The sequence below is a fragment of the Petaurus breviceps genome, unplaced genomic scaffold (assembly GCF_028583685.1).
Source record: "Petaurus breviceps papuanus isolate PSGF00001 unplaced genomic scaffold, PetGlider_PUasm1.0 490, whole genome shotgun sequence".
Lineage (NCBI taxonomy): Eukaryota > Metazoa > Chordata > Mammalia > Diprotodontia > Petauridae > Petaurus > Petaurus breviceps.
In genome coordinates this window covers 3,487,528-3,505,880 of record NW_027186352.1, presented here as the reverse complement: position 1 = coordinate 3,505,880, position 18,353 = coordinate 3,487,528, and the positions used below count along the sequence as shown (strand labels likewise).

General features: G+C 38.6%; 1 protein-coding gene across 1 annotated transcript in view; it reads right to left on the bottom strand.

Annotated features, from left to right (window-relative positions):
• Positions 1–17,480, bottom strand: part of TCERG1L (transcription elongation regulator 1 like) — a 154,917-nt gene extending 137,437 nt beyond the window's left edge. The window contains exons 1-3 of the mRNA XM_069101633.1: positions 17,151–17,480; positions 14,601–14,747; positions 12,939–13,119 (exon numbers count right to left, since the gene is read on the bottom strand). Coding sequence (XP_068957734.1) covers positions 12,939–13,119; positions 14,601–14,747; positions 17,151–17,480 — 658 coding nt within the window. The remainder of the gene's footprint in view (positions 1–12,938; positions 13,120–14,600; positions 14,748–17,150) is intronic.
• Positions 17,481–18,353: the final 873 nt, after the last annotated feature.

Sequence of the window (18,353 nt, the reverse complement as noted above, 5' to 3'; positions counted from 1 at the left end):
TCCTCCTACAAAGTCATCAAGTCAACATGCATTCATTAAACACCTATTATATACCAAGCCCTGTGATAAGTTCTAATTGCAAACAGTTGCTGAGAAACTGCCATGCACATCTGTTTGGACAAAATGTGGGACCCACATCATCTACCTCCTTATTTTGATAGGATTAAATGGAGCATTCTTTTTCCCCCTGTTTCTCATAAAAATAAATTACCAAGCATCAAATAATGTCCCTTGGAAGGATGCCCATAGGTATCACTTATTTTGAAAGGTAAGGGTTCACCTTTTCCTCTTCCCCTCCCTGTAGAATTTATCCAAATCATACTAACGAAAGCAATTTCCATTTTTGTAGTATCTTCTTCAACTCTATTACATCTACCATTTTCCACAACTTCTTAGTAGTCTACCAATCATGTACAGTGTGAATGAGAATCCATCAATTCAACTATAAATGTAATTGATATCAGATTCCAAGAGTAATTCAGCATCTAGGAAAATTAACTCTTTTGCCAAAGCATACCTACTTTTATGACTCTAAGTTTATGTCACCTGGGTATTTCTACTGGGTTGATGGGTTGATGTAGTCAAAACATTAGAATCAATTATGCATATAAAGAGAGTGTCAGGAGTTGTTTGCGACCCAATGTTTATGTTTTTAGTGTATATTTTCAGTAATCTTCATTGGTTATTGGCATAGTGGTTACTAGGTGCCAAAGTTCACAGAATGTTGTACTTGGAATCAAGAAGTTATTAGAGACACTATTTCAAATCCTGCCTTAGATACTTAATAGCTGCATGAACACAGGCACATGACATAATCTCTCAGCCTCTGTCATCACTTCTGTCAAATGGGTATAAAGAGAGCATCTGCCTAATGAGGTTACAATAAAGACAAAATATATTAATATTTGAAAAGAGCTTTGCAAATATTAAAATTGTATGTGAATAGTCAGTACTAGTAGTAGTAGTAGTAATGGTAGAGGTGGTGGTGGTGATAGCACTTGTGATTATGGTGGTCATAGTTTTAGTGGGAGTAGAAGTAGTAGTCGTCATGGTCATTGTAATAGAACTAGTTGTAGTTATAGTCATAGTAGTAGCAGTAAAAGGAGGAGGAGGAGCAGCAGCAATTGCATGAACATAATAAAGTTCAATGTAGTCATAAGCTAGCCAATAAATACAATTATTGGGATCATTTCTAAGATATCATTAATAAAATTTCTCTAAAATATCATTCTTATCTAAACCCCAGATATAACATTGATTTCCAAATATTAAGAATAAAAATTTTCATAAATTTTACATACCATTACTCTATCTCTAAGCTACAGAGAACAAAAAGCTTTCAAAATATAGAGACCTAGATAGAACCTACAAAATGACACAGAGAAGCTAACCTCTAACTGAGAACAGCCAGACAGGCCAGCAGGAAGCGGCCGGCACAGCACTCTGGGAGCTGAGGCCAGCTCCATACTGAGGTCTTAGCCCCAGGGCATGCCTGACCAGCCACTGGCTGGAGGGACTCTAGAACACCAGCAGCTGTGGAGGTTTCCAAAATTATCAACACATAGATACTAAGGACAAAGTGAGAGGTCAGTACAGTGTGGACTTTGGGACCCAGTAGTTGGGAGTGCATCAGCTTTTGCCCCCAGGATGAAAAGCCACTAAGGGCTGCATCACAGCCCCTGCCACATGGTAATTTCAGCTCCTTGCTGCAGAGTGTAAGGGGAACAAGTGACTGGTCTGAGGGGTAATTGCTCTTGCTTTAACCTGCTTGGATCTGGATTGCAATCTAGGTTGGAGTTCCTGGGGTGTGTGTCCAGCTCACAAGAGCAAGTGGAGGCTTCAGAGAGGGCACCAAATTAGTACCTCTGGCAGCTGAGCAAACCCCACCATTTGGTACAAAGTTCCCCTGTCTGGTAGCAGAGGCCTACTGTGTCAAAAAGCCCAAAAGTCAAGTAATTGAGTGGGAACATGAGGAGGCAAAGGAAGAAAAGCAAACAGAGGAATCCAACATTCAACTCTTATTTTGGGGACAGAAAGGATCAAAGCATGGAACAGGAGGAAGACAGTGAAGTCAGAACTCCTTCACCAAAAGCTTCAAAGGAAAATAAGAGCTGGTTACAGGCCATAGAGGACCTTAAGAAGCAGATAAGAGAAGTAGAGGAAAAATTGGGACGAGAAATGAGAAAGATGAAAGAAAATTAAAAAATGAGAATCAACAGCCTTAATGAGGAAAAAAAACCAGCTTAAATAATAGACTAACTCAAATGGCAAAAGAGGCTCAAAAAGGCAATGAGGAGAAGAATGCCTTAAAAAGCCAAATTTGCCAGATGGAAAAAGAATCTCAAAAGATCACTGAGGAGAATCATTGCTTCAGAATTAGATTGGAGCAAAGGGAAGCTAATGACTTCATGAGAAATCAAGATGCTGTCAAACAGATCCAAACAAATGAAAGAATAGAAGGCAATGTGAAATATCTCATTGGGGGGGGGGAACACTGACCTGGACAATATATCCAGGAGAGAGCATTTAAAAATTATTGGACTGCCTGAAAACCTTGATCTAAACAAAGACCTTAGATATCATCCTCCAAGAAATTTTCATGGAAAACTGCCCTGATGTTTTAGAACCAGAGAGCAAAATAGAGATTGAAATAATCCACTGATCAACTCCTGAAAAACATCCCAAAAAGAAAACTCCTAGAAATATTATAGCCAGGTTTTGAAATTCCCAGATCAAGGAAGGAATATTACAAGAAGCCAGGAAGAAATAATTTGAATATTGTGGAAATACAATCACCATAACACAGGACGTGGCAGCTTCTACACTGAGGAATTGAAGAGCTTGGAATATGATATTCTGGAGGGAAAATTAGCTGGGATTAAAACCAAGAATCACCTACCCAGCAAAACTGATTGTCATATTTCAGGGGGAAATATGGTCATTCAGTGGAATATAGAACTTTCAAGCATTCTTGATGAAAAATGCAGAGTTCAATAGACAATTTGACATTTTTTTACAAGAAGCAAGAGAAGCCCGAGAAGGGAAATAGGGAAAAGAAATTATAAGGAACTTATCGAAGTTGACCTATTAACATTCCTACATGGAAAAACAATAATTGTAAGTGATGAAACTTTTCTCAGTATGAAAATAGTTGAAGGGAATATATATGTGTGTGTATGTATATATATATATATGTGTGTGTGTGTGTGTGTATGTATATATATACATATATGTGTGTGTGTCTATATAGGAAGGTATACAGGCATATGAATACATATGTGAATGTGTGTATATATCTTTACAGGTGTACATAGAGGGCACAGGACCAATTTAATAGCAAGGGATGATACTTAACAGGTGAAATTAAGAGGTGAGAGAGGAATATAATGAGAGGAGATGGGGAAACACAGAATGGGGTAAACTATCTCATAGAAGAGGCAAGAGAAAATGGTTACAATGGAGGGGAAGAATAAGAAGGCCAAAGGGAATGGGTCAACCTTATTCTTATTGAATTTGGTTCAGGGAGGGAATGAAATACAGTAAATAGGCTATCTCACCATACAGGAGAGTAGGGGGGAAGGGGATGAGAGGGGGGATGATGGAATGGAGGGCAGACTGGTGGGGGGGGAGGGAAGTGGGAAGCACTCACTTTTGAAAAGGGGCAGGATCAATGTAGAGAATAGAACAAGTGGGAGGTGAGATAGGAGGGAGGGAAATATAGTCGGTCTTTCACAATATATCTACAATGTTAATGTTTTGCATAAGCTACACATGTACACCCTATACTGAAATGCTTATATTTGCAGTAAGGGCGGGTGACAAGGGAGGAAGGGAATGAATCTGGAATTCAAAGTTTTAACATCTTATGTTTATATATACATATATATATACTATTATTAATATTATTTTACATGTAATTGGAAAACAAGATATACAGGCACTGGGATATAGAGACTCACCATAACCTACTAGAAAAGTCAATGGGGGTATGGGAGAAGGTATGGGAGAGAGCAGATTGGAGGAGGGGATATCCTGTGGAACTGCTATTTTGGGGCAGTGGGTAGGGGGAAAATGGGGAGAAAATTTTTAACTCAAAATCTGGCGGAAATGAATGATTTAAATCAGAAGTTAATAAAGCATTTGAAAAATAAAAAAAAAATAGAGAGAGAGACCTGGTGGAAGAAATCAAACATGTTGAAAAAGAATGATGTACACATCATTCATATCATCATTCTGGGAGTTATCTTAGAGAAACTTACCATAGACTCACAGAGGGTGAGGTTACCTCCAAATACTTTTACTCAGTTGTCAATAAAACAGAACAGTCATTTTTATTTACCATCTCCATTGTCCATGGAATATTAAATCTAAATGAACACTAGTAGCCTAATGACTTATGGTAGGTCCATTTCTATCTAAATGTAATTAAATTAGATAAGAAACAGGAAATACTATTACTACAATAACACTACTAGCAATCATTCACATTTATTCATTGATTTCTTCTGAGCAAAATTCATTATTGAAGAAAAACCTCAAGGAAATGACATAGTACATTAATTCAAACAGATGAGTCCATACCTTCCCTTTATGATGGACAGAATTTGAACCCTTGTTCTACCTGGAATCATTTATAATACAAGAAAACAAACTTTTTCAGAAAAAAAATCTACCATCCTATATCCATATCTATAATGACTTCAGAATCTGAAATCAAGCACCTTTCATACTAGCCCTTTTTTCTACATATACAGTCATTGATAGGTTGAATTCCAAATAAAATTATGCCACAAAAAATGGTATGCTTTTGATTGGCACTTACTTAAAATACTTAGAATGATGTCATACATGATTTTTTTTAGAAAGCATTGGCACCTTCTGTTAAAGATGTCTCTGGAAATAATCTAAACCATAGAATTAAATTAATCTTTTTTTTGTTTTTTCTTATCTATTTGGGTCCTGTTCACCATGTTTACAAATGTCTGTGCCATCTAATACTGGAATTGATAGCAAAGGTGAGAGAACTGCTATGTGAGAGCCTCTCTGTTAATTGTTTATAAATATTATTTCATTTGGTCCTCACAACAGCCCTGTGAGGAAGGAACTATTGTACTAATGCCATTTTGTAGTTGAGGAAACAGAGGAAGACAGACACTAAGTAACTTTCCCAGGGTCACATAGCTAGCTTTTTCTTTTCTTTTTTTTTTTACTTCATAAAATGCTTTATGAACTTCTAGTTTACATCATTCATTTCTGCAAGATTTTGAGTTACAATTTTTTCCCCATTTTTCCCCTACCTACCACCCCAAAATAGTGATCCCACTGGATATCCCCTCCTCCAATCTGCTCTCTCCCATATCTTCCCCCATGCCCCCTCCAATTTTCCAGTAGGGCAAAATGGTTCTCTATGCCATAGTGCCTGTATATCTTATTTCCAAGTTACATGTAAAATAATATTAATAATAGTACATAGATAGATTGATAGATAGATAGATGATAGATAGATAGATAGATAGATAGATAGATAGATAGATAGATAGATAGATAGATTAAACATTTGATTTTAAAACTTTGAATTCCAGATTCATTCCCTTCCTCCTTTGTTACCCACCCTTACTAAAGCAATGCAATACAGGTTGTACATGTGTAGCTATGCAAAACATTTGCATAGTGGATATAATGTAAAAGGCTGACTATTATTTCCCTCTCTCCTATCCCACCTCCCACTTGTTCTATTTTCTACTTTGATCCTTTCCCTTTTCAAAAGTGGATGCTTCCAACTTCCCTCCCCCCCATCCTACCCTCCCTCCCATAAGCCCCCTCACATCCTCTTCACCCCTACTCTCCTCTAATGCAAGATACCCTGTTTAGTGTGTATGCATATCCTCCTTAAGCCAAATTCAATGAGGCTAAAATTGACACATTCCTTTTTGCACTCCTGTTCTTCCCCTCCATTGTAACCATTTTCCCTTGCCTCTTCTATATGAGACAGTTTACCCCATTCTGTCTCTTCCCATTTCCTCCAATTATATTCTTCTCTCACCTCTTAATTTTGCCTTTTTAGTATCATACCTTCCTATTAAATTGGTCCTGTGACCTTTATCTATGTATACCTGTACACAGATATACCCACACTCACATATGTATTCATATGCCCATATACCCTCCTATATAGTCATATATGTATGCATATATGTGTGTGTGTGTGTGTATACACACATTTCTATTCCCTTCAACTATTCTCATAATGAGAAAAATTTCAGAAGTTACAATTATCATTTTCCCATGTAGGAATATAAATAGTTCAACTTTGATCAGGTCCTTATGATTTCTTTTCCCCATTTACTTTCTCCTACTTCTCTTGCTTCTTCTATCTGAATGTCAAATTTTCTATTCAACTTTGGCTTTTTCAGCAAGAATGCTTGAAAGTCCTCTATTCCATTGAATGACCATAATATTCGCTGAAACATGATACTCAGTTTTGCTGGGTAGGTGATTCTTCTTTTTAATCCCATCTCCTTTGACCTCTGGAATATCACATTCCAAGCTCTTCGATCCCTCAGTGTAGAAGGTGCCAGATCCTGGGTTATCCTGATTGTGTTTCCACAATATTCAAATTGTTTCTTCCTGGCTGCTTGTAATATCTTCTCCTTAATCTGGGAATTCTGGAATCTGGCTATAATATTGCTAGGAGTTTTCTTTTTGGCCTCTTTTTCAGGAGGTGATCGGTGGATTCTTTCAACCTCTATTTTGCCCTCTGGTTCTAAAACATCAGGGCAATTTTCCTTGAGAATTTCTTGAAGCATGATTTCTAGGTTCTTTTTTTGATCATGTCTTTCAGGTAGTCGAATAATTTTTAAATTCTCTCTCCTGGATCTATTTTCCAGGTCAGTGGTTTTCCCAATGAGATATTTCACATTGCTTTCTATTTTTTTTTTTACATTTGTTTGAAAATGTTTTATAGTACTTTGATTTCTCATAAAGTCACTAGCTTCCATTTTCTCCAATATAATTTTGAAGGAATGATTCTCCTCAGTGAGCTTTTGAGATTCTTTTTCCATCTAGCAAATTTGGCTTTTTAAGGCATTCTTCTCCTCATTGGCTTTTTGAGCCTCTTTTGCTATTTGAGTTAGTCTATTTTTTAAGGTATTATTTTCTTCAGTCAGGTTGTTGACTTTCATTTCATAATTTTTCTGGCATTGTTCTCATTTCTCTTCCCAATTTTTCCTCCACTTCTCTTATTTGGTTTTCAAAATCCTTCTTAAGTTCCTCTATGGCCTGTAACCAGCTCGTATTTTTCTTGGAAGCTTTTGGTGCAGGAGTTCTCACTTCATTTTCTTCCTTATGTTCTATGCTTTGATCCTTTTTGTCGCCAAAATAGGAGTGTAAAGTTGAAGTGCTATACTTGCTTTGCTTTCTTTGCTTGCTCAGGTTGCCATTCAGTTACTTGACTTTTGAGCTTTTTGCCACAGTAGGAGTATTCTATCAGACAGCAGAGCTTTATCCCAATCACTGGGGTTTTCACAACTACTGGAGTTGGATGCCCTCTCTGCAGCCTCAATATGGTCTGTCAAGCTAGTCACTCCACCCTCTCCTTTTTTCCTTAGCATCTATGTGTTGATAATTCTGGAAACCACCACAACTTCTGGTGATCTGAAGTCCCTCCAGCCAGTGGCTGGTTGTGTTCACCCTGTGGCTAAAACCCCCGGCTTGGGGGGCTGGGCTCAGCTCCCAGAGTGCTTCACTGGCCCCTTCCTGCTGCCCTGCTGGACTGTCTTCAGTGGGCAATTAGCTTCTCTCTGTCATTTTGTGGGTTCTGTAGCTCCAAAGTTTGTCTAGAGCCATGTTTTACATGACATGGAGGAGGTAGAAGCCAGAGCCATGTGATGTCCTGTTTCTACTCCACCATCTAGACTCTGCCCCCCCCCATGTAAGTAGCTTTTTCACAAAAGCCCTTATAAATGTGACTGTCATAAGGCACTTGAAGATTCACAAATTGCTACACATATGTGATTTTATTTGAATGTCACCACAATGCTGGATCTTATTATCTATGTTTTACAGAAAGGGGATGGTTTTGGCTGAATTTACCTGATTTGGTCATTTTCACAGCTGTTACACATCTGAAGGAGAATTCCAATCTGTCACTCTACAATCAGTCATTCTAGAACTCTGCAGCTTTGAGACTTTTGATCATCCTTTTCTTTTTGATACTTTCTTCTCTTTAGGATTTTAGGACAACACTTTCTCTTGGTTCTACTACCTATTTGACCACTCCTCTTTCTCCTTAGCTGGATTCTCATCCAGGGCTAAGAACTGGAAGGACAAGTTTGGTGGTAGGATAAAAGGGAAAGGGGCTGCAGAGGAAAAGACAGTTAAGTAGGCTCACCAAAATGTCAAGATAGGGAAGGGAGAAGAGTATAGTCAGTGCAGTGGTGAAGACCTGGAAAGATTCAAGGAGTCAATGTACTAGATATCAAAATTAGACTCCATTAGTGTCTCAAAAGCAAAACAAAACAAAACACTTCATTAAAGTTTGCAAAGGAGAGGGAAAGTTGGGATGCCAATAGATTAAGATTACAAAAGAAAATTCCAGGTAATATTCATTCACTCTGTCCACTATACCAATGAATTGTCTCTCTCTTTTCTTTAGATACAAAATAGTGGTCTGTGACAAAGTTGTGGGATTGGTCATTTCTTATACCCTCTTACTTTTGATGACCTTGGGCTAATTTTTTTTTCCTGGGGATGAACTGATCCTTTATGGTGTGTTTCATGGATATTGTCCACACACAGAAGTTTGGGTTTTTATTTTACAGGAAATTAGAGATATATTTCTCTACTACAATGAACAAGCTTTAGTGTTAAAATATTTAAGATTTGAAATTTGTCTATGGACCTTGGATGACAGAAAATAATCTCTTCACAATTTTACAAATAAGTAAAGTTTTGAAGTACAGGTCTGATAACAGTGTCCAAGCATGTGCATGTGCATGTGCATACACACATACACACACACATACACACACAACCATGAGGTAACTTGGGTTATTAAAAAGAGCTCAATAACATGATCACTCCAGGTGTGGAGGGGGTGATTATTGGTGGAAGGACTGTACTGGTGGAAGGACAATGTAGACATTGATGGCATCATAGATCTTCTGAAGTATTGTCATCGTGACCTACACATATCTTCTTATTTGCTCATTGTATACTTCTCTGTTATTAAGCTGAAAAGCTAGAGCTCTTTTCACACCTTCAAATAGCTCATTCTTTTCATAGCATAGATCATCATATTGTATTTCTAAAGAACAGTATTCCCAAAACAAATTAATTTGCTCCAGTAAGTTTGTTGGTTTGCTTGGTTTTTGTGATTGTGTCTTTGACTGTAGGCTTACCTTCCACTCTATGATTCTGGAGGCATAATTCTCTAATAACTAATCTAAATAGTTTACCGTTAGTTTTATAATTATTCTTAGTAAGATGCTTTGTAATGAAAAAGAAAATCATATCTTCCCAAAATTGGGATACATTACAGGGGGAACTAAAATTGGCATACATCCCAAACCTTTGCTCAGCAATCTTGTTTTTTGTTTTGTTTTTATTCTGACTATATAGGTTAATGGCCTTTGTCATTCATCCTCAGAGAATTTTGTCAACAAATGTAGGTGATCACCATAGGCAGTGGCCTGCCATTTACAATAGATAGAAGAGTAAGGGGAGGAGAATAAAGCATCTGGTCCTTTTATGAATCACTCAGTAACTAATGACATCCAACAGCCCCCTTAGCTAGAAGTTATCATATTTTCCTGAAGGCATGATTGAGAATCAACCATATGACTGGCTCAAATATCTGGCCTGTTGAGTATACTTCCTTGTGACCCCAGAAATGTCACTTACCATTTTAGCCTTCTAGGCAAAACTCTAAGATGTAAGTTGAAGGGGAAATGCTAACCTTCCTTGACAAAGGGAGTTCCTTCACCCACAAGTTCTCTGCACAAATCCAATCCCTGGCCTGTTATGTGAATTAGCTTTTACCTATTTTTAAATCTTCAGTAGCTCTAAAACTCATTTTAATTTCATCAACTCTCACAATTGTCTTTCTGCAACAAAGTATGTTCTGGAAAAGTTGCATTCAAGCATGAGGGCAAAAATTCCCTGGGACTCTGTCATATGTCCAAGTTCAAAGGCCTTTGTCACCACCTAATCTACAGTTAGGTTAAGCCTTGTGAGCATTGACAGATCATTCCAATTTCTAGGGCCAACTTGGCTTCCTCTTGTTGAAAATGATGAAGTTGGACTTCTAGATGATCTTCACTACCAAGATTTCTTTCAATCTTAAAATTCCATGATCTATGCTTTGATATTTTCTTCTATGTTCCCTATTAAAGGTATATAAACAGATACTTCCATGCATTTGAGATCCATGGGTATTCAAAGAAAAAGTTTAAATACCATCATTAATAAAAGCTATGACTTGAATAGTGCTTTAATGTTGGAAAAACACTTCCTCACTTGTTGTGAGGATCAAATATCTCATTTGATCCTCAGAACAACTTTGAGAAGAAGGTATTATTATTTTTCTCATTTTACAAATGAGGAACCTGAGAGAGACTAGGGGCCAAGTAATTTGCCCAGGGTCAAACAGAGTATAATTTTTGAAGCCAGATTTGAAATCGGATCTTCCCAACCCTAGGCTCAGTCTTCTATCTATTGTGTCACAAAGTTGTGACTAAAGGCCCCCTAGTGGTCTGTGGAAGATTAGAAACTCTTCTCTGTGATTAAGGGTTTATACTCCACTGAGATTCAGATAACATCCATTATCTGAGACCAAATTAGTCCTGACATCATTTACTTTGAATTCCACACTATTTTTTGAGTCAAAATGGGTTCATTGTCATTGAAATTTCTCTGGGAGCAAGTACATTGCCTTTAAAAACAGAATAAGTAAACATGTCAAAGCCACATTCCCTTGTGCTTTTTAAATTGGGGGCAATATAGGGGAGTGGAAGGGGGAAAGAAAGAAATTTTCCCAAATTATAGATCAAAGCAAGAATAAAGAGTACTTTTTTCCCTTTTTGATATTATGCATAATGTGTGTATGCATATATGTGTGCATTTATGTATGTATATGTGTAAATACATACATACATACATATATATATATAATGCTTAACAGGAAAGTCAAAACTATAAGATTATTCTTTAAATAGAGATCATAAAATATTTATCCTAGAACATTGCTGAGAAAGTAACATTTTTCAACAGGTTTTAGCAAGAAACAGCCTCATATTCATCTACACTTGACTGTACAATAGTACAATATCAGATTTCATTAAAAAAAAAAAAACATTGAACTCAGATTGTCTCTAATATACACTTGTCAGCCAATGTACCAGAAGAAAACTGGACAATACAATCAAAGAGGTTTGTTGTTGAGTTGATAGGACAAAGAAGGGCCAAGTTGATTTAATGTACATATATCATATCCTATATGCGTGTGTGTGTGTTTTACTGAACAAATTAGTTGTATTCATTCATTGAACCATTTTGTCAACAACTATTTTTAAGCACCTACTATTATCCGGCACTCTGCCAAGAATTATGATACTGACCTCCCCTCATTATATCAAATTACCACACTCACAATCACAATAGTATTAAAGGAGTCCATGAATTAGGGAAAATATTTCTTATTTACTCATATGCTTGGTCTACAACTTAAAAACAAACAAATAATATAAACCAAGGATCCTAATGAGCAAATCCTTTTTTCACTGATTGAAAATCAAACACCCAGCATCATTCTTTGTTGTAAACATATTTACAAACATATAACTATGTGATGTTCCTCTACTTTACAGTTAATCAATAATTTAAGAAAGGCAAGAACAGAAGGAAATTCACAGGCAAGTATCATTACAACCTCTGAAAAATAGAAAACATTGGAAATAGAAAACATAGGACTCAGTGCTAAATAAGATTCATTGCTCATTAGCATAAGGGATCCTTGGAAACAATAAGAAAATGATTTATTTTTTCTTAACAGAACTCCCTCTGATCCAAAGGAAATTTTCCATATCTATCTATCTATCTCTCTATCTCTCTCTCTCTCTCTCTCTATCTATTTAACTATCTATAAAGGAAATGGCAAAAATAGTATAACTGTAAAATATTAAAATTAATTTCATAATAGGACAGGGCTTGGGAGAATGTTGATGGGTTCAGTATTTATTTGTATGATTGAACTATGAGTCCAGGATATATTTCAATGAATTTTTAAACAAAAAGGATTTCATTATTTTTTCCATAATTACACAGTTAATATAAAATCTTCTGTCCAAGAATGGAGTCACTTTTTCTTTTACTAAGACAAATGATCTTTTAGGTCAAAGAAACTTAAAATATGAACTAAATCAATCTTCCAAACGATATATATATATATATGTCCTTCATTTCACATTTATGAAGTCTTCATACTGCTTGTAAAGAATGGAAAAGTTGTAGGAATTTTTAAACATTCAAAATTTAGTGGCCCATTCAGCTTAGTGTTTTCTTTTAGTCTCATTGTCCATATAAATTTTATTTTTTTTAACTGGGTTGACTGAATAGTTAGCATCCTATAGTATTAGTTGCCAACAGACGGTAAGACAAAATTTTAAAAACAAAGCACTTATTAAAAAAGAGTCTATATGTCATCTTATGCATTTTTACAGCTTGCTAACACACCCAATCTCCTAAGTAATGGTGAATAATGAAGATAATATCTCAATCCCTTATGTCAGATTATCTCCTGCCCACTCAAATGGATTTTTTTTAACCAAAATGATGTTTCTATGAACACAAGCTACATACTATTCATGATGAATGCCATATGACAATCAGTTGGAGAGAGTGAAAAATGATGAATAGAACTAATCACCATCCTTTTTACCAACCTGGTATAGGCTGAGGTGTTAACACCACTGTGGGGAGATGCCTGGAGGCAGGGGCTGGCCTAGATAGAGCCACAGCCACCTGGTTTGTCATTAAATGTGGTTTTTCATGTCCATGAAACAATCTTGATTCCTCAGGATGTATCCAAGTTGAGTCCAGAGCAAATGTGTTATTTAAATATATCTGTCCAAGACAAAGTAAAATTAATTTCTTAAGTGATTTGTCACAATAAATAAAATAAACACTTTCAAGATCATGTATTCAGTCCTGCCTTACATTGGTTCAAAATAATGGGATTTCCAGTGCATTACAAGTTGTGTGATTTTTCTGAATGTAGTTAGAAGAAATAATTGTTTAATTAATATAAAAAACTATCTTCTCAGTATCTGTTAGGCTGTATATATACCTGGTTTTGAAAATTGTAGAAAATTCCTGTCAAATTTTTAAAATAAAAGAATAATAATCCAGCCTATTCTTTATAAATGGGTAATGGAAAGAATCAAGATGAACTGTGCCCATAGATAAGAGATAGATACCTTTTTTTTGTAGTAAGATTGACTTTAGAAATCAAGGTGAACAAATATACAACAGATAGTAAAAGACACCCAAAAGTGATAAACCTTATTCCCAGTCAGTAAAGGGAGCCCACTGCAGTCAATTTACCATTTTCAATGATGATATGAGGTAAGTACTATGAGACAACAATGTGGAGATACAGCCTGACCATGATTTGAAATGAATTGTTGAGATCTATTAGGCTGTATTTTCAGACTTTTGGTTGTAGAAACCAAAACTTTGGCTGTGCTACACAATCAAATGAACATTAAGACATTAGGAATAGACTGGTATCTTGGGCAAAGGAGATCGCCAAAATGCAAATTTCAGTTCCAAATACCCTTTTGCCTTTTTGGTGCTTTATGTATTGATCAAGATAATAATCAGTTTATGGGTTTATCATCATCTAAGCATGAAGAACAATCCAAACTGGTTTAGGATAGGGGAAAGGAAAGGCAAGTATTTTACTAATTACATGTAAACATTGAGAAGCACAAAAAACTAATGAATACGTGCTAGATAAAAATGCCAGAACATTTGCCTGGGTTCAGATTTTGCATTTGCTTCTTATGTTTGTGAGCATGGACAATTACTTAGTCTCTCACAGAGTCCAAGATTATCTAAATATATCTAATAAGTTTCAATTGATTTCTGCTTTGGTGGAAAAAGTTCCTTACTTTAATATGTACATACATACATAGACACATATATGCATGCATGTAAGCATAATACATATATAATGATCCTTGATACTGACCAAGTAACTTTAAGGAGGTTACAACATAAACCATTCAAATTAATGCATTCTCAAATAAGCAGAGAAGAAAAAGCATAAAACAGCAAATTCAAAATCCAATAAAGTGAAATGCCAGTAGAAAATAATGCAGTCATTACATTGAATTTTTTTTAAAACATGAGACTTTGGTTTTAATCTCTCCAACATACTGGTGTTTTTGTTAAGCCACTCTTACTGTGCAAGGGTTTAGGTAGATGCTTAGTATGTTGCAATAATAATTTTTTTTAAAATTCTACTGTTTCCTCTTGTACTGACATGTATACAGTTTAACAATTAAAATCTATTCATCTAACTAAGTTATTGGAATGTTTACCTTACAGTTGGGTATCCTCTTGTCTAGCCAACTTTTCCCTACAGGAGGTGGAAGAGCAGAAGTGTATACATGGGGAATAATAGGGATCAAATCCACATTAGAAGAGGGAGAAAATCCTATCACAGGTGATTGAGCTCCAAACATCCACTAAAAAACAAAATGATAGAAAAAGGAAATTGAAGTTTTGTTTATTCTAAAATAAATCCACAATGCTTGGGTCTAAACAACTGCTGATTTATAGAGGGGTCTTTGCATCCAATGGCTATTTTTTTAAACAGAAGAAAAACATTTATTTCTAAAGGTGATTGAGATATCAAATATATTTTCCCATTCGCCAGTACCAAATGAGCACCACAATTCATGAAGAGTGAACATGATGGTAAATGTATTGGTTTAGTAACATTACAAATAAATGTTGAGTACTGTATTCTTGAATACTGAAAGAAAACTAACTTCCAAGCATAAAAACACCAGCACATAAATGATGAGGTGATGAACTATCCTTCTTCCCCCTCCCCCCCCCAAAAAAAGATTGTCAAACATAAGGTAAAGAGATGGTAAAAATGTATTTTTTCACCCTTGGATTGCTTTGATAAACATGAAAAATAATATATTTCATGACATTTCAAGATTAATAACCCATTTCTCCCAATTTAAAGCAATAAAAGATCATCTTCTCCCAAATGAACACATCCCTTAATTATCCTTTTTTTCATTAAAAATAAGTTTAAATGTTAAAGTTTAAAGTTTCTAAAGAAAAAGGCTTGCAAATAAAATCTAACTATATTATTCAGCATAAAATCTAACTATATTATTCAGCATAAAATGACTAACAAGACCTAACACATATAACACAATGGTAAAAAAAAAAAAATAACATTGAGTATGAACAGCTCAAGGTTTTCAAAAAAGATTCTTATATATACATATTGAATCCTCATTAGTGAGTAGTTAACAAGAGGTGTGTCTTAATGGTCGAGGAAATCTCACAACATCCGAGTTTTAAGATCATACATACATATATATGTAGAACATTATATACATACTACACACACATATTAGCTCCCCTTTAGTGTTAACACTATTCTTTTGATTTTAAAAGAATATTTTATAGTAAATCCAAATGCCAAAAGGAAAAGTATCCATTCTAGTGTTTTTCTCTTTTTCCTTATTCCATTTACACACACACACACACACACACACACACACACAAATGCAGCTTTCTAAACAGAGAATGTTAGTTCCTTGGCATTATATACCTCTAGTGGTAGCATCCAGACATGGCAAGCTCCAAAATGTTGCAATGGCCAAAGGTTTATTTAACAAATCCAAAAAGAAACTGGAGTAATATGACAATATCACAGAGAACTAAATACGTGATGTAGTTTTAGTTCTCATAGTCCACTTTTAAAAGGATAAGGGGTAAGGGCTGCATCAATTTTACAGGATGCGACTGGAATGAGACACAGAGAAGTCTCCCATTTTTTACACAGCTTTTATTCAAATATGCTAATAAAATTAATGATGGGAGTAAGGGGAAAGCTGCCTAAAATGTAATATCTGCATAGAAACACAGAAGACAATTCAACGGGTATTTACTAAAAGGAGACTTCTATTCTGCCTCCTAATTGAAATCAGTCATGATTTAAACCATTCTCTCTCCTCTCTCTCTCTCTCTCTCTCTCTCTCTCCCTCTCTCTCTCTCTCCACCCCCCCATTCTTGTTACTTTTCTTCTCACTATCTCTTATTTCTGCTATAGCCTTTCTCATATTCTTCTTTGTGACAAACTTCTGAAATGCAGTATATCATGAAACAATTGTATGGCATCAGTAGGACAAGGAAAGAGGATTCAGAAAACATTAAGTGTTACCAGTTCATTATCCTAAATATATATATTTTGTGTTCCCCACCCACTTCCGTTGAAGATTTCTTTTGGTGAATGCCCTCGGCCTCATTTTAAGGTGGCAGGAGAGAATACCCACCCAGGGAAGAATGAGAAATAACTATCGATTCGTAGACCTCCTGGTTTGCTTTTGAAGTCTGTCAGAGACTGTGAAAGTATTAACTTCTGCGTGTGTAACTCCGCCATGGTAGGTATATGGCTGCAGCCCACGGTTTTTAGCAGGCTGGAACTTCAGCACCACTGCCTCCTGGACAGCGAAACCAGGGTAGGAGAAGAAAGTTGTCACCAGGGTTGTCGGTTCTCTGGCCCAAGAGGGTCATTCACCTCTAATGTGAGTGCTCCAATAGCTCTGTAAGCATTCCTATAACCCCCTAGGTTCCGGAATGGGGGCTGCAAGCTGGAACTTTTGGGGGTGGGGTCAGAGGGATCGCTGCCAGGATGCATATTGATCATCTGGAAGTCCCAGAACCCTGGAGGATAAAAGCTAGGAAAGGGAAGATCGAGCTGAAAGGGAGACGTGTGGTCCAGAGTGCTGCCCCGAGACAGCAAAGGCAGACCCAATGCGACCTGGCAGCTGCCGGGGCACAGCCCCAAGGGAGCACCACAAGGCGGAGGGAGAGGGGAAAAAAGGGGTGCAGATCCTTACCTGCTCGTTCAGCAAGGGGAACTGAGGCGCTGGGGGATCGGGCGCCGCTGAGGGCACAGGTACCAGCGGTAGAAAGGAGGGTTCGCAGGGTACCTGCCAACTGGGCACCCCCGGAAGCAGCGGCGGCGGCTGCGGGGGTGAGGGCAGGAGTAGCGGCGGGGGCACAACCCCAGCTGCCAGCCGCAGGAGTCCCCCGGAGCTTGGCACCATCCACAGGCAGGGCGGCGGCGGCTGCGGGGAGAGCTCGGCATTCATCTGCCAGAGCAGTTGAGGGGGAAGCTGCGGGGGCCGGCGGGGCCGCCGCCGTGGGAGGCTCGGACCCGGGAGCATCCTACATGCCCCGGCCAGCCAGCCTGCCGCCCGTCCGCCCGCCCGGCCGGACAGGGGACGCGCGGGATGGGGTGCCGCTCAGCCGGACGGGCGACCCCGGGCAGGGGCGGCGGCGGCGGAGCCGGGGAGGGGGCGAGGATGCTGCTCGCTGCCCATCGGTGCCTGGCTCTGGCCGCCTCCTGCCGCCGTCCCACTGGCTGCGGGCTGCCGGCACCGTGCGCGGCTGCCGAAGCAAGGGCAGGCCTGGCGGCAGCCCCTGCGGAAGCGGGGGCGGCGGTGGGAGCCCAGTAGACCCAGTCTGGGGCAGCCCGGAGCAGCTGAGCTGAGCCGGGCACCAGAAGCACGGGTGGCAGAGGCAGCAGAGTGGGAGCTCGACTTCATTCAGAAGCGTCGCGCGACGTCGCCCCGCCCCTGGCCCTGCCCCTCCCGCCTGGCCCCGCCTCGCCCCTTAGCTCCCCCCCCCGCCCCCCCCCCCTCCCCCCTGCGCGTCAGGGGGTGGGGGGGGGGGGGTGCACTGCAGCCCCCCCGCCTCCAGCCTGGCTCTCCCCTCGCTGGGCGACCAAGCCACGGGAGTGGGAGATGTGGCAGGATGGGAAGGGAAGTGAGGCGCTGGCCAGCTTGGTCCCTCTGTCTGGGCACTGCCCCTGGAACCTGCCCAGTGGTACCAGGCATGGGACCTCAGCTGGCAACGGAGCTAGAGGGCAGCGAGGTGGACGCTGCCTAGAGTCTCCAAAGCGAGGGGCAGTTCTAAACCTGGCCCGAACAGCTGAGAGGTAGAGGGCCCGGGGTGAGTGAGACTCCAGAGTCTGAGGCTGAAGGGGTCTGGGTGATGAGCTGCTAAGCAGTTTTCCTTAGGATGCAGTCCAGTCGCTC